The sequence below is a fragment of the Bos indicus x Bos taurus genome, chromosome 24, assembly GCF_003369695.1.
Source record: "Bos indicus x Bos taurus breed Angus x Brahman F1 hybrid chromosome 24, Bos_hybrid_MaternalHap_v2.0, whole genome shotgun sequence".
Classification (NCBI taxonomy): Eukaryota; Metazoa; Chordata; class Mammalia; order Artiodactyla; family Bovidae; genus Bos; species Bos indicus x Bos taurus.
The window spans coordinates 49180577-49202733 of record NC_040099.1 but is presented as its reverse complement, the minus strand read 5'-3'; the positions used below and the strand labels follow the sequence as shown (position 1 = coordinate 49202733).

Sequence of the window (22157 nt, the reverse complement as noted above, 5' to 3'; positions counted from 1 at the left end):
GCTGTGACCTGTGGTGGTGCTTTTTGAGGAGATGTGGTGGCTGGGTATAAGCTGTGTTGGATCGTGGCCATCTGTAGGGGACCCAGGCCCTAGGAGCCTAATCGCAGAATGGCAGTGCTGGCCGGCTCACCACCAGACAGAGCTTTCCAACAAAGGTGGGATAGTTCCCTGAGTGACCAGATATATTATTTTACATTTGGAAACAAATCTGGTTTTGAATTGTGCTGGAGAAGACTCTTGAGGGTCTCTACCACTGCAAGGTAGATTGACCAAACCAGTCAATCCTAAAGGAAATCAACCCTGAATAGTCATTGGAAGGACTGATGCTGAAGCTGAAGCTCCAATACTTTGGCCACCTGGTGGAAACAGCCACCTCATCAGAAAAGACCATGATGGTGGGAAAGACTGAAGGCAGGAGGAGAAAAGACAACAGGATGAGATGATAGAATGGCATCACCAACTCAGTGTACATGAGTTTGAGCAAATCTGGGAGATAGTGAAGGACAGGGCAGCCTGGCATGCTGCAATCCGTGGAGTCGCAAAGATTGGACCTGAGTTAGTGTCTGAACAACAATAACAAAGGTGTCTTTAAAAATATTTTAATAAAAAATTAAACTTGGGGGTGGACATTGCCTTGAAATCTAGAGAATGTGAAGTGTTTCCTGAGGGACGGGAAAGGAATTAATTTTGTCCTCTTAAGTGCCTGACAAAAGGCATTCATTGATTTGGTGCATTTTTATTAAGTGCCTCATTTGTACTAGGCTGGGACTGTGTTGATGAGCCAGGAGCCCCCTGTCTAGTGGGGGACATAGATAACTGGTTTGTCTTGCTACAGGGTGCTCAGTTTCATGATTGAGTACTTTTGGGATAGAAACCAGGCTTCTTGCCAGGGCTTAGGTAATCAGAGGTGGTTCCCTGAAGGAAATGGTGTCCAAACCATCCTCACTGATACATGTTGGAATTAATTCTTTTTTCGGGCTAATACTGTATTCAAAAGAAACCAGAACCTTGTTTTGGTTTTTGTTTTGTGAACACTCAGTACCTTTCTGTTGAGTGTAAGTTGAGAAACTGAACTCTGTACTCCAGCCATCTGGTATATTTCTCCAGACTTGTAGTTAGTTTACTGTTCTCCAGTGTTGACTAACCTCTGCTTTCCTAAATCTGCCAGGCTGTCTGTGACTGCCATGCCTTTGCATACACATTCCTTGTGTCTTGAAAGTCTTCCCTTTTTGTCTGCCCAGCTGCCTTCTCTTCCTCCTTCGGGACAGTTACTTCTTCCGGGATGCCTTTCTTAACTGCTCATAGGGTGGGTTGGGTGCACCTCCCGGAAGCTCATGCATAGGGCTGGGTTTGATCTCTGTACTTTCCCTGCACCAGAGTCTGGTTCTTCACTCCAGTGTGTAGCCTGGAGGCAGAGACAGCATATTTCACAGAGCCCGGCATGTCCTGGGCACCCAGGCAGTGTTTGTTGAACAAGTAAATTCTGAAGCTTTTGAAGGTTATAGCCACATGTGTATAATTGAAGCTCTTGGTTCCAGCTGGTTTTAAGAGAGTGTTACTGACTGAAGAAAGTAGACATACCAGTGAAACAGATTTTATACATGTGGTCTAGTTATTAACCTCATAAAACTCTTTACAATCTTATGCATTTTATACCTCTTTATTTTTATTTTTTGCCCAAGTAACCCATAAACTGAGTAATTCATAGTTCCTACTTGTTGCCAACTACTAATGTGTATTATTAAATCTGACCACAGTGATGTGTTAATTAGAAGTCTTGTGCTTATTAGCAGAAATCAATTTGATTTAGCATATGTCAGTAAAAGGAAGGGGCTTATGTGATGAAGAGACAGGACTGTTTCGTAGAATCCCAGAAACACAGCTAGGCTTTAGGAAGAGCTGGTCCTAAGAATTAGAATCCTGAGTGTCCTTTTTGTTTATCTCTGCCACTCCATGGATAGAGGATGGCTTCCTGTAACCCTCAGCTTGGCAGCCCATTTCCAGCCATGTGGATAACCCATCTTTCCATCTCAATTCCAAATTCCCTAAGACTCTGGCATAGCTTAGACTCTGATCCAGTCAGCTGTGGCTGGGAAGTGGGGTCAGGCTGAACAAGCCTATCTGCCTCTGCTCACCCCTGAGGAGTAAGTTGGTGGGACTGTAGAAGAAAGGGAAGGGACGACAGCAGACAGATAATGTGTGGTGGGCAGATACTCCAGAAATACCTAATGCAGGGATAAAGACCAGGGACATATGAACAGTTGGACTGTACAATCATTTCTAGGTAATTTTGGCTAAGAGTTTTTCAATCTTAGAAGAAACTTTAAAGATTTACTTTGAAAAAATATTTATCTTTGAATATGAATATAATTTGGGGCTTCCCTGGTGGCTCAGAGGGTAAAGTGTCTACCTGCAATGCAGGAGACCCAGGTTTGATCCCTGGGTTGGGAAGATCCCCTGGAGAAGGAAATGGCAACCCACTCCAGTATTCTTGCCTGGAGAACCCCACGGATGGAGGAGCCTGGTGGGTTACAGTCCACGGGGTCGCAAAGAGTCAGACACTACTGAGCGACTTCATTTTCTTTTCTTGAGATTCTTAAGGTAATAGCATATTCACTGAAGTAGTTAGTTCTAGCTTTGTGTGTATGATGGGGAAACAGTGGAAACAGTGTCAGACTTTATTTTTTGGGGGCTCCAAAATCACTGCAGATGGTGACTGCAGCCATGAAATTAAAAGACTCTTACTCTTTGGAAGGAACGTTATGACCAACCTAGATAGCATATTCAAAAGCAGAGACATTACTTTGCCAACAAAGGTCCGTCTAGTCAAGGCTATGGTTTTTCCTGTGGTCATGTATGGATGTGAGAGTTGGACTGTGAAGAAGGCTGAGCACTGAAGAATTGATGCTTTTGAACTGTGGTGTTGGAGAAGACTCTTGAGAGTCCCTTGGACTGCAAGGAGAGCCAACCAGTCCATTCTAGAGGAGATCAGTCTGGGTGTTCTTTGGAAGGAATGATGCTAAAGCTGAAACTCCAGTACTCTGGCCACCTCATGCGAAGAGTTGACTCATTGGAAAAGACTCTGATGCTGGGAGGGATTGGGGGCAGGAGGAGAAGGGGACGACAGAGGATGAGATGGCTGGATGGCATCACTGACTCGATGGACGTGAGTCTGGGTGAACTCCAGGAGTTGGTGATGGACAGGGAGGCCTGGCATGCTGTGATTCATGGGGTCGCAAAGAGTCAGACACGACTGAGTGACTGAACTGAACTGAACAACACTTCTTATGCATGATGCTGACTTCAGTTGCTGGGAGACAAGTTCTGGAGTAGCTTTAATAGATATAAAAGGTTAGAGTGGCATGTATGTGAAGTTTTCTAGTAGCCACATTAAAAATGTAAAATGAAACAGGTGGAATTCATTTTGAAAGTATATTTTATTTGGCTCAACATATCCCCAGAGTTACAATTTCATGAACATAAGGACTAATAATGAAGTATTTTCTGTTTTTTTAACAATCTTTGAAATCTGGTATGTATTTTGTATTCCAGTGCATCTTGGTTTGGACTGGTCACATTTCAAGTGGTCAGTTACTACGTGTAACTAGTGGTTACCATATTGGACAGCATAGTTACAGAAACCGTTAAAGTAATCCATTTTCTTTCATAGTTTCTCTGAAATTTTCTTGTCAAAGGCGTCCGTACTTATGGATTGTTCTTTTCAAAATATGCTTCAGCAGCAACAACAGAGCACCCTGGGAGGTAGGGATTTTTCAGCTCGCCCTGAAAGAGTTGCCCATGTGGAGGATTTGCCGTGTGCCATGGGTATTGGCAGAAAAGAACAACATTTTCAAACCAGTTACCACGCTGTTAAAGGCTGGTTCTTGTTCTTCCTAGACTACTGATTCCTGGAATGTTACTTAAACTCCTTGGAAGCCTCTGTTTGCTTATCTATTAAAATAGGGTTTTTAACTGTCCTGCTCATTAGAAAAGGTTTTCATATGCTAATAAATTTGAAAGGGCTTTGAAAAACTTCAGTTTTTATGTTACACAAGCGGAAAGCATTATTTTTATTTATTAACAGGGAAAAAAGTACTGCATTTTGGCATCAGTAGTAGCTATCATTGAGGTTTTACTTTATGCCAGGCACTGTTCTAAGTGCTATATTACATAATTTAATAATAACAACACCTTTTGAAGCAGGTACTTTTTTTTTTTTTTAATAATTTCTGTTTTATGTATGAGAAAGCTAAAAGTTAAATCATCCCAAGTTTACACAGCTAGTAAGCCGTTGAATTGGAATGCACTTTAATTGTGGCAGAATACATATAATGTAAAATGTATCATTTTAACCATTTCTAAGTGTTCACTTCTGTGATATATGTACATTCACATTGCTGTTTAATTATCTCCACTATCCATCTTGGGAACTTTTTCATCTTCCCCAACTGAAACTCCATACTCACCACATACTAGCTTGCCATCTCCCTGCTCCCCAGCTCACTGTTCCCGAACATGCCAGCAGCAACCACCTTTCTACTTCGTCTCTATGGGCTGCCTACTCTAGGAACCTTATATATGTGGAGTCATACAATATTTGTCTTTTTGTGACTGGCTTATTTCACTTACCGTAATGTCTTCAGTGTACATCCATGTTGTAGCGTGTGTCAGGATTTTCCTTTTTAAGGCCGAAGTTTGTGCCAGCATTCATCCTTTGGTGGACGTTTTGTTGCTTCTACCTTTTGGCTGTCGTGAGTAGTGCTGCTGTGTTATCAGTGTACAATATCTCTCCGACTCTGCGCCTTTAATCCTTTTGGGTGTATGTATACCCAGAAGTGGAACTGCTGGATCATATGGTAGTTCTGTTTTTGATTTTTTGAAAAATTGGCATACTGTTTTTCACAGTACTTGCTCCATTTTGCATAACCATCAGCAGTACACAAGGCTCCCAGCTTCTCTACATACCCTCCAACACTTTTTTTCATTTTCTTTTCCTTCTCTTTAAAAAAAAATGGATGTGAAGTAGTAATAATTGTGGTTTTGATTCGCATTTCTCTAAATGACTAGTGATGTTGAACATCTCTTTTCTTATACCTGTTGGCTATTTTTATGTCTTTGGAAACATAAAGTTGCAAAATCTGAATCCTTTGCAGATATTTAAATTGCTTTTTTGTTGTTGTTGTTGTTGAGTCAGAGTTTTTTAAAAATATATTTTGGATATTAATGCCTTATCAGCTATATGATTTGCAAATATTTTCTCTCATTTGGTTGGGTTGACTTTTCACTCTGATGATAGTATCCCTTGATATGCAAAAGTTTTTAATTTTGGTGTGGTCCATTTGTTTTCTTTTGATGCGTATGTTTTTGGTGTCATATGTAAGAAACCACTGCTGAATCCACTGTCATGAAGCTTCCCTACTTTTTAAATCTAAGAGGTTTATGTCTGTCTCTGTCTATGCCTCCTGTCTCTGTGTCAGTTTGCATCTGCCTCCGTTTTTCTATATATTTATAAATTATTGGAGTTTATATATGTGTTTTGTCTCTTGCTTTGTTTCTTTTTCATTGTTTTGAACTGTTTGAAAATATTATAAAAAATAATGGCATTTATCTAAAGAAGTTTAATCCTATGATAAGTACTTCCCTTGAAGCTGGGCACATGAGTTTCCCGCCTTGTGCTCTGCGTTTGGAAATACCTTTCTTGAATTTTTCTATAAGTCCCTCCAGTCCCACCCCTCCTCTCTGCTTATGTACCTAAAAGGCAGTGCACCCCAATTGCTTTTTTTTAGGTGTTTCATGTTGAGAATTATAGTAAATTTTTTAATTACATTGAGAATAGAAGCTTTATTTTGCTGATGTTATTATTTACCAATGTACACTGTATTTTCCTTCTGAGTTTTTCTTATGTTTATTTTTATATATTCCTTTAACTGGTTAGTATGAACATGATTGAAAGTAAAAGTCGCTCAGTCATGTCCAACACTTTGTGACCCCATGGACTATACAATCCATGAAATTCTCCAGGCCAGAGTACTGGAGTGGGTAGCCTTTCCCTTCTCCAGGGGATCTTCCCGATCCAGGAATTGAACTGGGGTCTCCTGCATTGCAGGTGGATTATGATTAGTGTTATAGTTAGGAACATGATTAGTGTTATAGTTATTAATTACCTTTCTTCTCTTTCTCCAGTACTGAGTTGAAGCTCCTAGAGGAGGCAACCATTTCAGTCTGCAGATCTTTAGGTAAGGAGGAAAAACGAGTGTGTGTGTGTGTGTGTGTGTGTGTGTATGTGTGTGTGTAATGTGAGGCAGTTATTTTAAAATTTCTGTTAACAAATTTTGTTACTGCAATATGAATTGAATTAATGAAGTGATATGTTTTTGATGATGATAATTATAATAGTACTAATTATTCTTGGTGCTCATTGATGCCACTGGAGGGTACCATTCAGTTACCAGCAGTGAGACACATGGTTGCATAATTTGCAGTCATGGTAATGGACTCTGCTAAGACATAGAGCTTGTTCTTTTTGCAAATTTTGAAATACTGAGAAACCCCAAATATTGTTTGTTTTGTAGTTGCACGTATAGGCCCTAGAGAATATAGGATCACTCATCCTTTGCCAGTTGCAAAAGATGCTGTTGTTGGTTATGTTAACTAGAATAATTATTACTCATTAATAGGAAAATATATTCGGAAGCTCCTCAAGTTAGTAATAACAACCTTGTGTTAATGGTAAAGTGCCTGAGCTCTGGAATTATTTTATGGTCTTAATTATAGCTCTGCTACTTAATTATTAGCTGAGCTTTAATTTCTTAATCTAAATTGCAGAATTTTCATGAGGAAAAGTCAGATAACATGAAATATCCAGTACAGTGCCTAGCATTTGTCATTATTCATTATTTCTGTCCATAAATGTTACCTTCTTTGGACCTCACTTCTCAAATACTTTACTTTCAAATTGGTAACAATTGGAAAGACATGTATGCCTTAAAAAATGTGGATAATTATAGTTACATTTCATTGTTGCTTTGAAAATTAGAGATAATATATCTGTGAAACAAGTGGTGTACAAGAGCTTAATGAGTGATGACAAGCTTGTTTTTAAATCAAGCTTATGGATATGCTCCATGTAAGCTAACTCCCATTTAACTTACTCTGCCAAAAACAGTCTTTGATGAAATATTTTTGCTTTTAAAAACAAATTATGTTGGTAATGATAGAGGTGTTATTATAATAGTTGCCTTGAATTTTTTCTTCAGTTATAACCATAGATTTTGAGAATTTTGTATTAAATAGAGCTGACTTTCAAAAACCTGTGTGACAGTTTGCTGAAAATTAATTTTGTGTAACAATGAGATCAATGCAGTTATTATGATATAGTTTTTAAGTGACCTTGGGGTTTTTACAAAAACAGCATTTTTAAATTGGGAATAATACTTATTAATACAATGTGGAAAGCATACTAAAATGTAAAAAAGGCAGTATTTGTTCATATTCCACAACCTTTTTAAAGCTGTTGTTAATATTTTGCCTTCTGTTATTTCTTCTTTGGATAAACATTTGCATACATATTAAATACACTATTTCAATCTGTGTTTTTCACTTGATATTATATATTTAAGTATGTCATTCTGTATTTAAAACCACTTTGGAGAATAGCAAAAAAAAAATCACTGCTATCTTTTGTGATAAGATCAAAATCTTAGCAGAGTAGAGTATTCTGTGTGTATTGATTTATATGCACAGTTTTATGTAAGTGATATTATTTATATGTTATTTTCACTTAGCAGTACTCAGGAGCTTCTTTTTATGTCAATAGATATAAATCCGTATAGATTTATTTGAGGGTTTTGTGGGTATATGACAATTCTCTTTTATTTTTTGGTCTGAAAATGTTTTCATTTTTCCTTTACTTTTGGAAGATAGGTGTGCTGGGTGTAGAATTCTAGGTTGGCGGAAATTCTTTCCATACTTTAAGGACACCATTCTGTTATTTTTCTGGTTGTTCTCATTTTGTTGAGATTAAAGCTGTCAGTATTAGTGTTGTTCTTTTGGGGAAAAAAAAAAAAGGGTTTTTCCTTCTGGATACTTTTGCATTTTTCTTTTTTAATCCTTTGGTTTTCAGCATCTTAGAATGTGCTCAGGAGTATCTTTCCTTCCTTCCTTCTTCCCTTTGTACCTTTTTCCTTCCTCTTTCCTCCCTCCTCCCTGCTTGTTAGATCTGTGGTTTCATGTCTTCCATCAATTTTGGAAAATTCTCAGCCATTGTTGGTTTATATTAATACATTATTTCTGTCCTGTTCTGTCTTTTCTCTCCTTCAAGGGTCTCTGTTATACTTCTGTTAACATTTTCACTATGTCCCATATATTTGTTAGGCTCTTTTTTTTTTTTTTTTTTTGTATTTTACTTTTTTTTTCTCTCTGACCTTCCATAGGATATTTTCTATTAATCTGTCCTTAGTTTACTAATCTTTTTTTCTGTTAAACCCATCTATTGAGATTTCTAAAATGAAAGTTAAATTTTAGAATGGCTTTAGATTTATAGAAAAGTTGCAAAACCATGTAGAGAGTTCCCATATAACCCTCATCAGTTTCCTCTATTGTCAACAACTTACATTTATATGGTATATTTGTCCCAACTAAAGAGTTAACATTGGTACATTACTATTATCTAATCTTGACCTTTTATTCAGATTTCACTAGTTTTCCCACATGTCCTTTTTCTTTTTCAAGATGCTGCATTGCATTTAGTCATCAAGTCTGCTTAACCTCCTCTGGTCTCAGACTTTCCTCGTTGTTAATGACTTTTAAGAGTTTTGAGAAATTCTGGTAGAGTATTTCCAGAATGTCCCTCTATTTGTTTGATGTTATTCTCGTGGCTAGACGGGACTTACAGGTTTGTAGGCATCACAGAGGTGATGTGCTGATCTCAACACATCATATCAGGGGTGCACGCATGAGTTGCACTGTTGATGTTGACCTTGACTATGTGGCCAGTGTTGTGTTTGTCCATTTTCTCCACTGTAAAGTCATGTCCCTTGTTCTCTGTTGCTTTCGTTTTGAAGGACAGTTTTTCTAGATACAGAGTTCCTGGTTGGCATTTATTTTCTCTCATCCCTATGACTAGGTTATTCCATTGCCTTTTGGCCTCTTTTCAGATGGAAAGTCTGCTGTTTAATTGTATTGTTGTTCTCTTGTAAATAAGTCTTTTTTGTTGTTGTTAATTGCTGTCAAGATTTTGCCTTAACTTTGACAACATTTTGAAATTTATTCTTTATTCTATTTGGGGTTTTACTTAGATACATAGATTAATGTTTTTTTATCAATTTGGGGATGTTTGGGGCCATTATTTTTGTTGGGCTTTTTGTATTCATCTTTATTATTTATCCCCTGGATCTACACATGAGGCGCTCTGGGTCCAAGACAAATTTCTTTACCTCATAGTGAATTTTAAGTGGATTCCTGTTTGTTTCCCCCTAGTTTTTACCTGTTAGGATAGTACTGTCAGAGCCAAGGCAGTTGTTTTATGTAAGGAGGTGAAGATTGCTCTGTGTTCACCTTGTTTACTTCTTACCAGTTGTTTTTTGGGACTTGTTACCTTTGAATCTGTATAGCAAGGTATCAGGTGAGACGATTAGTGTTGAGTGTTCTGGTTGGAGTAGACAAAAGTACTTTTAGCAGTTAGGCCTGCTAATGATCCAACAAATAAAACTTTTGTTCAGTTCTATAGAATTTGTATTTTGTTAAAGGATTTCCTGTTTTTTGGGGTGGAAAAGGACTGTCCTCATTCAGCATTTTTCCTGAGCATTGATTTTTGTGTATTTCTTCATGGGTGTTTTAATTCCTTATTTTGAAAAAAATTCACACCCACAAAGGCAGACAGAGAATAATAAAATGACCTCCCATATGTTCATCTCCCAGTTCCAGTCATTTTCAACTCATGGCCAGTCTTATTTCATCCGTTGTTCAGTTGCCTAGTCATGTCCGACTCTGCAACCTGTGGACTGCAGCATGCCAGGCGTCTCTGTCCCTCACCATCTCCTGGAGTTTGCCCAAGTTTGTGTTCATTGCATCAGTGATGCCATCCAACCATCTCATCCTCTGACGCCCTCTTCCCCTTATGCCCTTGATCTTTCCCAGCATCAGGGACTTTTCCAGTGAGTCATCTGTTCATATCAGATAACTGAAATACTGGAGCTTCAGCATCAGTCCTTCCAATGAATATTCAGGGTTGATCTCCCTTAAGATTGACTAGTTTGATCTTGCTGTCCAGAGGACTTTCATGAGTCTTCTCCAGCACCACACTTTGAAGGCATCATCTGTATCTCTCACTTATTTATTGACATATAAACATGTGTAGAAAAGTGCACACATTAAAAAAGTGTATATGAATCCAAAAACATATCCTCACATAATTAATTTGGCACAAACCTTAAGCATTATATTTTTCATCCATAGGTATTGTGGTATGTATCTCATAGTAATGAGTTTTTAAAGGAAAAAATACCATTATCTACTAAAAACAAATTTTTAGTATCATAAAACATCCAGTAACTGTTCAGATTTTTATTTGTCTTGGTTTGTTTGAATCAGGAGCCAAATAAAGTACACACATTTTTATTAGTTAATATGTCTTTACAATTCTTTTTCATAGCTAATTCCTCCTGAATTTGTCTTTCCCTCCCCCCCCCTCAATTTTTTCTTATTGAAGGAAGTGGATAGTAGAATTTTCCACAGTGAGATTTTGTTGATTGCATCTTCATAGATGTTAACATGTCTCTGTCCTCTATGTTTTCGGTATATTGGTTACTGGACCTTGGGCATCCATTGGGTATTCCCAATGGGAATAGGTATTTTAGTGAGGTTATTATCATTATCTGAGTATTACCTAGACTTTGCTTGAACTCCTGTGGACACAGAGAATTCCTTTTTCACACAGTCATTTTAGTTAACAGATTCAAGCTCTAGAGTCAAATTAGTTTTCTATTAAGTGTTATCATTATCTGAATTTTACAGGTGAAGAAACTGAGGTACAGAGAGGTTAAAGAAGTTGACAGGTGTCACACAGATAGTCAAGTGGTGGAGTTGAGCTTTGAACACTTTCTGTAGTCTAGTTCCACATGCTTTTCTGCCTTCCTGCCGCACACCATCTCAGGAGCTGCAGTGTGCAGGCTGAATTGCTCTGAGGCATGTGGAATCTTCCGGGACTTTTAAGTTAAACCCAGAGCTTAAAAGTAGGAAATTTTTGATTCAGAGTGAAACTCTAATGATATCTAATCACATGCCTATTCTGGATTATGAAAGCTGGACAAAACCTCCCTAACTTAGTTGCCCCTTGGTACTCATTAGTGGAGTTCTCCACCCAGCAGCAGTGGGCATCACCTGGGAGACTGTCACAGATGCAGAATCGCTCCACACATGTGGAATCAGAATATAAACTTTAATGAGAATGCTGTGTGATTTAAATGCATGTTGAACTTTGAGAAGCACTGTCAACTTGAGTAGTGTAGGGTGGCCATGGGATTCTGCACTTCCAACAAGCTCCCAGGTAAATGCTGTTGCAGCTAGTCCATGAACCACGCTTGGATTAGCAAGGTGCTACACATTTATCATAATGAGAAGATTATGCAGTTATTTGGGTCTGCTCTCAAGCTGTGTGCGATAAGAACACATACCCAGTAGATAGACCTGGGCTAATTGGACAGTTATTGAATACTAAACAGGTGTGCTCTAATGGTGTACTTATTCCCATGTACATCGTTTCTTTACAGTTTTGAGTTCTGAGATGAGATAACTTTTCTCCTATAGTTTCTATCATTATCACTTGTAAATAATTTTTTGCTGTTTAGAATTAAGACCAAGCAGCAATTTCTCTCATTGCTAATTCCCCCAATTAGATTTGAAATTGACAATAAGCTTGGTCCCTGAGCAACTTCAATTTGACATTTGGTTTTAGAAATGTTATGATATGTCCACTTTGATTTCAGTCCTTAACTTTAACTTTTTAAAACCTTTTCTTCTCTTGCAGTTGAAAATAATCCTCGAACAGGAAACCTTGGTGCACTAATTAAGGTCTTCCTTTCTAGAACCAAAGAACTAAAACTTTCAGCAGAATGTCAAAAGTAAGCTGGCTGCTCTCTCTAAATTTAATTTATATTTAACAGTATGACAATTATTCACTTATTGGTAGAAATAGGTTATGGTCTTTTGAAAGCTATAAAGGAATTATTCTCATTATTCAGGGAAAAAGTAAAAGAGGTTTTAATTAACTGTCCAAGTCATTAGGGTGAGATTATAAATTCTTGAATCTGATTTTAGTTAGCATTTTAGACAGTCTTTATAAATATGTTCTTTAAGAAGATTAATTGTGTAACTATTATTAAAAAGTTAATTTTTTCCTATTTTCACTGCTGGATTAGTTTAATGACTTAGTGTGAGTATTATTTCATTCTACATTTGTGTCCTTTATTTCTTACATATTAGATGAATGAAGTTTCAGATTAGACATTATGGTTTTATATTTATATAGTGGAAGGTTCACCTTTTATGCACTCAAGAATTTTTTGAAACTATTTTTGGATGATAGTATCTTAAAAGATTGCTAATTTCCCTGTTTCCAAACAATTTATGTTGAATTCAATTAAAATTGTTCTGAGTCCATGATTATTAATACAAATAGCAGGTATACAAATACTGTACAACTGGTGATGCCCCATTTAAAATTTGGTTGTGTATTTGCATACATTTTCTTTGTTATTGTATTTTTTATTTTTTCTGTTTTTAGTTTAGTTTTGTTTGAATTGCTTGTATATGGGACAACTATAATGTTAAGAACAAAGAGCAGTCATGCCTAAAGGAAAAAGTTTTTCTAAATTGACTCACTGTGTAAAATACAGAATAAAGTATGAGGTAAACTGTAGTAGATGTCATTGGCCCAGTGTCATAAATCATGGGCCATGAAGAAAGATATGGACATTATTCTAATATTACAAGCAAAATGAGAAATCATGGACTAGAAATAAATGGATTGTGCTCGTGATTAAACACTGATTTTTGTGTGATTTGTTCTTTCTAGCCACATCTTCATCTGGCAGACACACAATGCTTTGTTTATTATTTGCTGTTTGCTGAAAGTGTTCATTTGTGAGATGTCAGAGGAAGAGTTACAACTTCATTTTACTTATGAAGAAAAATCTCCTGGCAGTTACAGTAAGTCTTGCCTTAGATGACGTTCTGGGGGTAGCATGTGTAACATAAGGATAGAATTTGAAAAATAAAAATACAATTTTGAAAATTCTACTTTTCCTCATAATTTTCATTTTTAAATGACCTGATACCATTCCTATTTCTTTGCCTATATTAATTTAAGCTAGCTGAGACTCATAGATTTTTTCTTTCTTTTTTTTTTTTTTAAATAAGGGAGCTGGTAGGATTGAGCCTTTTATTTATTTTGACTTCTGTATATATCACAGATATTTCTTTTTTTAGGAAGCAAATGTTAATTTAAATGCCATTACTGGGCTTCCCAGGTGGCATAGTGGTAAAGAATCCTCTTGCCAAGGCAGGAGACGCAGGTTTTGTTCCCTGGGTCAGGAAGATCCCCAGGAGGAGGAAATGGCAACCGCTCCAGTATTCTTGCCTGGAGACTCTCATGGACAGAGGAACCTAGCGGGCTGCAGTCCGTGGAGGAGGGTGGCAAGGAGTCAGACATGACTGAGTGACTGAGCATGTGTGCATGTACAGTAGGCTAGTCCTATTAAGGGAGACAACCAATCAGAATTACAGACTTTATAAATGTTACAAGTTACTTTCGTGGGACATAACAGTCTCTAAGTCTGGATATATTTGGGACTCCTTGATCAGAAATAACAATTTTATTTTATTTTGCTTTTATTCATCATTTATTCTTTCACATCAACCTACATACAAATATTCAATGGCAAGAATGTGACAGGACCTCATTAAGAGCACAGTAAAATATAAACAAAAAAGGTGGAAGCTCAAGCTTTATTTTTTTTAAAGAAGTAACAAATAATTCTAAGTTATAATAAATGCTACAAAAAAACCACATTTGATATGAAGACAGAAAATAATAGATCGGAAATAAGATTTTTCATTCTTCTTGACTACAGTAATCTTTTGTTCTTTGAGAAATAACATTTTAAAGGATAGTTTTATGATGCCAAAGTGTATTGTCTTTTTCTGAAGTTATAGGAAGAGTTTATCATTTTCTCCTGATACTGGTGAGAATTTCTTTTTCCCCAGAAGTTAGGAGGGCCTATAATTTTCAGGATCAACTGCTGGTGTTTCATTTCTTAGCATTAAAACTTACAATCTGGAAAATAATGAGATTATTAACAAATGAAATACAAGGAATGTAGTTTTTAACACTTTATATTTAATTGAAAGATAATAGCTCCACAGTATTGTGTGGGTTTCTACCGAACATCAACAGGAATCAGCCGTAGGCAGACCTGTGTCCCCTCCCTCTTGAACCTGCCTCCCACCTTCCTCGCTGTCCCACCCTTCTGGGTTATTACAGAGCCCTGGTTTGAGTTCCCTGAGTCACACAGCAAATTCCCGTCGGCTATCTGTTTTACATACGGTAATGTGTATGTTTCCATGTTAACTCTCTCTTACATTCTTCCCTCTCCTTCTCCCCCACACCTGTGTCTATAATTCTGTTCTCTCTGTCTGTCTCCTTTGCTGCCCTGCAAATAGAAGGAATGTAGTTTTGCATCTACCTTTCATGTTTGCTTCTCTCTTTATCAAGGCAAAGGCACTTTTGCTTCTGCGTTTCTTGGGTTCATTTTTTCAAAACATGTCTGCCTTCATTGGGCTTTCTTGCCCACATAGGGCTTTATACATTAATATATTTAATTTACTACTTTGATAATCAGCCTTCTATATTTGTTAAATATATACTGGTTTTTAAATGATTAGAGCTTTTAATGGGGATTGTGCCTTGCATGTGTTAGTTTTGTTAATGTTAGGCTTTGTCTTTGTGGTCCCAACTGTGCCAAATGTAGTTCTGTTAGTGAATTGCATTCCTTTCCAGGAAGTTCTGTCAACAATAATGGAGTGAATGTTTATCCCCACTGAGCCTGAGAGCATAGTCCAGCCATTACCTGCAAACCCAAAACTTTGTTTTGCGTTATGTGAGAACAATTAGGGAAATGTTGTGCTTTGTTTAATATAATATCATTTTTATTTTAATATAAAAGCATTTATTCATGACTTACCATTGAGAAGACTGATGTGCTTGAGAGATACAGTGTACACTCTCGGTCACCCGTGCTGGACCTGTACTCCCTACTCGCATCCATGCTTGAGAACCATGGTTTTGTTGTACATCCCATCTGGCTTCATGTCGAGTCAGGGCAGATGACACTCCTCAGTCATTGGCCACTTTATCACGATGGTTGTCTCACTGAAGGAGCCGTCCGTGAGGGTGGGTAGTTGATGGTTCTGTGTGTTGACAGACTGTCCTCTTCCTTTATTTGCTTAGCAGTTCAGGAGATTATAATGCTCTTTTGTTCTTTTCACTTGCAGCTGAGCTGCTGTTTGTCCACCAGCTTAAGTCCAGTGGACATCTTCTTAAGGTTAAAGACTTGCTGTTTTTGGCATATGTAATTTTATTTTCATCTTAGCTTTAGGTTCGTTTGAGACTCCTTATCACTACTGTAAGTCTTAGTGACATTGATATTTTCTGTCAGTGTCTTTTTACAGTTTATAAAGGTATGATACAATTAAATGATTGCACAGATACTATTGAATGGAAAAAAACGGAACCTCACTGTACAGTAGCTGAAAATATTCATTGATTAGCCAGTGTATGAATATTTGACTTAGTTGTGTGAAAGACTGTTTAAGAATAGATAAATATACAATGGTAAGGATTCTTTGAAGGTTAAATTGACAAACGTAGAGGACTGTCTGCAAACAACTGAACAAATCATCTGAGGCGTTTTAGGATTGTTGGGTTATTGTAGCATACTGCATTTTTTTGTTTATCCCAATTCACTGCAATATTGCCATGATCAGATGGGTATTGCTGCCATATTCAGTGAGGCTGTCTTTATGAGGGTAAAGTGACTCTCAGTATGCTTTCAGTCTATAATTGAAAAATGTGAAGATTTCATATTTGAACATTTTCCTGTGGGCTCTGTATGAAGTGGTAGTAGATTGTTTGCTGGAGGGAATTTGTATCATTATGCAAAGATAGCTCTTTCCACGATTCCATGCTTTCAGGAATAAAGGGACAAAAGCAGCCCTAGGCAAAACTGTGAAGTACTACACAATTGTCTGCATTCTCCCTTTGCTTTCAGTGCAAGTTTTTCTTTCCTCAGTGTTGGTATTATGTCCTGTTCTTGCTGACACAGTAACTGATATTTTACATTTTGTATGCATAAAGCCAATATTTTAAGTCCTTGGGGACCTAAATCTGTTGCTGGTTTCGTTAAGCATTTACAGTGGCTTGTTTCCTTAAGTCTTTGATAATGCTGACTTTGAACTTCTATTTGTTTGATCTTAATCTAAGGCCCCAAGTAAGAGAGGGATTTGCATTTGCTTCTAAAGGGACCCAGAGACCGCAGCATCGACCACTTTAGTCTCCCTTAGCAGTTCTTGGCTTAATGGGGCTGCCAAGTTCAGTGTCCCAGTGGCCAGGCTGAAGGCTTAGGTCTCCCAGTAGCTGGCTTCATCCTCAGGGACACCCTGTCCTTAAGAGTTTGCTTCTTGCTCAGTGTTTTACTTCAGATTCAAGCCACAGAGTGTTCGCTTGTGGTTATTCTTTTTGGTTATGGTGCTGGGGTCCTTGGGAGATTTCCTTTACTTTCTGGAAGCCCATTAGTGCACTGAAGAGTTTATTTTAGCCAAGAACTCATTATTTTTGTACAGGAGGGCTCTTTGGAGTAACCACTCCACAGTACTGCTGCCAGTGGAAGGCAATTATAGTTTCTTACAAAGTTTAAAATGAATTTTTCAAATGAGGGAAGATATTGGATATTGAGAGACTGAAGATAGAAGCAAAAAAGAGGCAGCCTTGGCAGGGAGAGCTGGGTAGAGCAGGGACTGTGGGCTTGAGGGGCCTGAGAACCAGTTAGCACAGCTCTGTGCAGATTAGAAAAGAGACTTGTCAAGTCCAGGTAAAAGGCTTGCTTGAGTACGTTTTGTTGGCACAGAGTAGTTCAATATATATATATGTTTAAAATTTTTTTTTCATTTATTATTTTTTATTGGCATCTAATCGCTCTACCATATTGTGTCAGTTTCTGCTGTACAACAAAGTGAATCAGCTATATGTGTACATATGTCCCCTCCCTCTTGAGCCTTCCTCCCCTCCCCTGTATTTATTTTTTTAAATTATTTATTTTGTAGGACTTGATCTCAAGCATAGTGGATTAAATATACATGATCATCTTTGCTGTCTCCTGAAACCCCCAGAAAAGTAAAGGAATTTTGAACAAGTTATGAATTTATTAGGTTAAAGAGAAAGAGGGGGAGACAGTGTTAATCACAATTTGCAAGTTGGAAAACTGAGTGATGCTGAGCTAAACTGACCACTGAAAGCTGGGAGCTAAATGCCTTCAGGGTTGGAGAATTCCAGAAACAAGCCAGTTCTTGCCACAGAACTCTGGAGAGGTTTAGGAATTGGAAGTGCCAGGTGTCTCCAAAGGCAGACAAGCAAGGGGATTGACTGGAAGGTCTCTACTCTTGTGACGTGCATCATGGGACCACCCCTTTCCCAGTTTAATACTGAAATCTGTTCTCTATAAGAGGCTGGACCAGCGGGTCCTCCCTGTATAAGTTCTCGGACACGGTGGAGGCAGTGGTATAGGGAGAACAGGGTTGGGAGAAGAGGCTACATGTAAAAGAGTAAGGCGTCTTGACTTGGCTTCTAGAATGCTGACACTAGTGGGGTTTTACTCACTCCACTCCCTTTCTGCCATAAGTGGATACTCTTCTGAATAAATGAACCAAAAAACAGGGAAAGACTCAGAGAAACTGACATTTGGGTGCCCTTCCATGAAGCATCTCAGAGCCCTCCGCTGGCAGCCCCCGCGTGGCAGGCTGTGCCTCTGCACCTGGAGCTTCTGGCAGTGTGTGCCACCCCCTGGCAGGTAAATGGGAGCCAAGGATCCCATACAGGTGAGAAAACTTACGATTTATGAGAGACCAAAACGAACAAGAAAAAATTATATGAGATGGAAATTTACGGGAAAAAAGTCTGTAATCACACCTCTGGAACACAACCACTTTCCTTCACATTCACGTCTGGCTTAAAACTTTTTTGAAACTATTTGGAATTACCTTCCAAATCTGAGGTGTGTTTGGAGGTGCTTAGGCTCCCACGATGGCGGGCTTTACTGCTCTTTCTCCGCTTGCTCTGGTCCCTTACACCTGGGGCTGATAAACCAGAAATTGTGTTGGGGGCACACAGTTGTGTTGAGTGATATGTGTTTTATTTTTGTCTTAACATAAAACTTCATAGTTTAATCTCATTAGTTATGGATAAATAATACAAAAAAAACCCCACAATAGTTGAAAAATGTGGCTCAGAGAAAAAAGAAAGTGTAGATTTAGCATAGATTTATTCTTTTAAAATATTCAGCTTATAAGATTTATAATCTGACTTTGCAGAAAAATAAAGTGTTTCTAGGAATTCTTGACTTGTTTTTGGTCATATAATAGGTGAGAGTGTGATTCATGGTATTTCTTTCTCTCCCCTTCTTTTATGTAATCAGTGGAATAGAATGAATTAAATTTTACTAACAGCACATTTTATGATGAAATCTCATAGACTGTATTATCCTTGAGGGTAAACAGAAGCATTTCTGTTTGACCACAGTAATAGCACTCAACCAGAATTATTGCAGATTTTATTGGAATGGGTAGGACACAGGTTTATAAATATTGTAATGCATGGAAATGTAGACCAGTTTTATTTTTAGAGAAGAGTGAATCCATTTGCTTTTCCTTAACTGATTTATGGAGGCATGTTTGATTTTGCTAATTAGAAGCTTAAGTATGATCTTTAACACTTTAGGATAATGCCAGTATTAGCTTTACAACTAAAATAGACAGTAACCTAGACCCGCAGAAAAACCATGATTTTTCTGAGTATGAGTTGGTAATAAGTATAATCTAGCTATGTGTCTTCATTTTAAGAGTCTTTTGCTCTGAACTTTCAAGTCCTCTTTGGAATGCGGCTCTGTTAATTCTGAAGTTTTAAGTACCTGTATTAGCACAGTGTTGGGCAGCATTGAGAAACTGACAGTTTGACTGTTTTAAATTAATTAATTAATTTATTTTTGGCTGTGCTGAGTCTTCGTTGCTGCATGGGCTTTTCTCTAGTTGCAGAGAGTGGGGGCTACTCTTTAGTCTCGGTGCAGAGGCTTCTCACTGCAGTGGCTTCCCTTGTTGCGGACTCTAGGGCACATGGCTTCAGTCGTTGTGGCACGTGGGCTCAGCAATTGTGGCTCACGGACTCCAGAGCACAGGCTTAATAGCTGTGGTGTGTCTTCCCGGATCAGGGACTGAATCCGTGTCTCCTGCATTGGCAGGCAGATTCTTTACCACTGAGTCACCAGGGAAGCCCTAGTTTGACTTTCTGAATGTAAAGAAAACAGCAGCCATTTGCTCTCTGTCTTTTAATATTCCTTTCAGTAACAACGTGTAACCTGATTTAAGTGACCCGTATATTTCTTTTTTTCTGGCTGCTGCTTAGTTTTCTATCAGTGATATTTTTTCCCCTTCCTTGAGTAAATGCTGTAAAAATTTTTCTTTTCTCCCTTTCTTCCACACCTGCCATCCCTCTGACTCTGATGGGAGGCATTTTATCATGACAATGTTTTGTCATCTCTGGTTCTCTCCCTAAGGTCAAAATGAGACAGTTGAGTCTTCTCTATGATACTGAATGGGTGCCAAACAGAAAGCACTAACAGGGACCAACCACAGCTTAGTTTCAGGTGTAGATTATTAGAGCTGTGAAGTGACGTGAAAGTCTCTCAGACGTGTCCAGCTCTTTGCTACCCCATGGAATTTTCCTGACCAGAATACTGGAGTGGGTAGCCATTCCCTTCTTCAAGGGATCTTCCCAACCCGGGGGTCGAACCCAGGTCTCCCACATTGCAGGAGGGTTCTTTATCAGCTGAGCCACAAAGGAAGCCCATTAGAGCTGAGTGACCAGAAATCTTGTCTTTCTCTATCTTTGCTTTCTTGTGTTTGTGCCTCCTTCTGCTGATACTCCTAGGGACTACTGAAGTGGCGTTTGGGCTTTAAAGTGGGAGAACCTCAAGGATGGGGTGAGGTTTCAGTGGCCTTGTTCTGCAAAATATTCTTAATAAAAGATTGTATTTATTCATTGTTTGAGATATTTAAGTCAAGGACTTGGGTATGTATTGATGGCTGTGTAGGATATCACCTTGTTGTGTAAAATGATCTGTGGTATTTCCAGTCTCTTCCTTAATGTGGCTCAGAATACTCACCAGGGATTTGTATGGTCTTCAGTGACACTTGGATTGGTTGACTGGATTTTTTTTCTAGCTTTGTATAGAAACAGGTCTTTAAAAGTAATTTGTAAATTCCACCCCCACCCTCCTTTTGGAAGTCTGAATTTAGGTTAAATCTGAACTCTGCCACTTATTGTAGGTAAATAGACTCTTTGAGCCTTGATCTGTGAAATGATGATGATACCTACTCCTTAAGAGTTATTGTTAGGATTAATGTGGGCTAGAGAGAATGGAATGTTTATGATTTAAAGTATTAAAATATTTGGCTGGAGCTATAGAGGCAATTTAAAACTCTTTAAGAGATTTAAAAAAGCACATACCAACTCTGGTTTGTAAAACTTCACAATACAGTAAACACATTCAAATCTCTGCAAAGTCATTTACTCAGAGAACATCAATTTACTTTGTCATGGACCTGCAAACTGTAAGAAATGCATGAATGTGTTACTGTAATTTTTGGCAGGTGAGTTTTATATTTACTTGTTTTTAATTGAAACTAAGGAAGATGTTTGGCCTCATATGGAAGCTGAGTGATAAATGATGTGTGGAAAATAAGGCAGTATGAGTGACTTGCTTAATGTAAAGCCTGATAAGCAGTCAAATCTTATCATTCTTCACTTGCCTTGCAATTATTTGCTTCTAGAGTAACCCCAGAAATAAGAATATAGTATTATGCAAGAATGTTTTTGTTTTAGTAAGTGGAAATTGTCAGAAATTTCACTTGGAATTTGCTTATTCTTATCTTTAGTTTTGTTAGAACTTTGGCCTTGAAATGCTATGTTTTACTTGTATGAGATGGATTTATCAACATTATTTTCATTAGGATTACATTGATAACGAAGCTGTGAATGTACTCCTTAGTTAACTGGCTGTTAACTTGACTGAAGTCATGATTTGGATGGCACATGGATCCAAAGAGAGGTCTTTGTCATCATTTTAAAATTTGAAATTTAGATGTGTTTACATCCCTGGAGGGAAAAAAAAAAAATCCAATTAGGTGCCATCTGTGGGTCCTGAGCACTTGTTCCCTCACCTCTGTAATTAAAAAACTTGTGCAGGCTGCTTGGCTAAACCAGGGGTATGTTAGTAAACTGGTCAACTTATTTGATCTGAAATGTTCTTTAGGAAATCAGTGAGTAATTCTGAAAGTTACTGGGTCTGGGTCACCACGTTCTCTAGGGTAAGGCATGGAATGACAGTTCAGCAAATACATACTGAGTATATATTATTAATACTTGCCACAAACCACTTGTTGGAATAGGTTATTAACTCGCATGGGTCATGTTGGACAGCTCTGGAGGAGAAAGATTGAGTTGGCTCTGACTTTCCTCCACTTGTTGAGCTAAGTGGTAGTGACCTACTGCTTCTAGAGTGAGACTTAACGTGGTTATTGAACTTGAGTCTTGCTGTGTATTCTTTTTAGCATTGATTGATGTCTTCAGTATGATTTAATATTCTCTTCAAGCTTTGCACTGACCTCTCAGAGGGCTGCTGTGCCAGTTACTTCTATTAATGGCAAGGCAGGAAGGAATTTCTTCAAACTGAATACCAGGTGATATTGTGATCTAGAAAAAAGAATTGCTAAACTTCTCTTTGAGATGCCAAGTGCTTTGATGTTTTAGAAGCAACTGCTAAATTTGGACTTGG

At 37.9% G+C, this 22157-nt stretch overlaps 1 protein-coding gene across 3 annotated transcripts in view; it reads left to right on the top strand.

Moving 5' to 3' along the window:
- DYM (dymeclin) overlaps nucleotides 1-22157 on the top strand; it is a 394524-nt gene that overhangs the window by 50072 nt on the left and 322295 nt on the right. For all 3 annotated transcript variants that reach the window (XM_027526260.1, XM_027526261.1, XM_027526262.1), the window contains 3 exons: nucleotides 6184-6236; nucleotides 12026-12119; nucleotides 13073-13206. In XM_027526260.1, the coding sequence (XP_027382061.1) occupies nucleotides 6184-6236; nucleotides 12026-12119; nucleotides 13073-13206 (281 nt within the window). The remainder of the gene's footprint in view (nucleotides 1-6183; nucleotides 6237-12025; nucleotides 12120-13072; nucleotides 13207-22157) is intronic.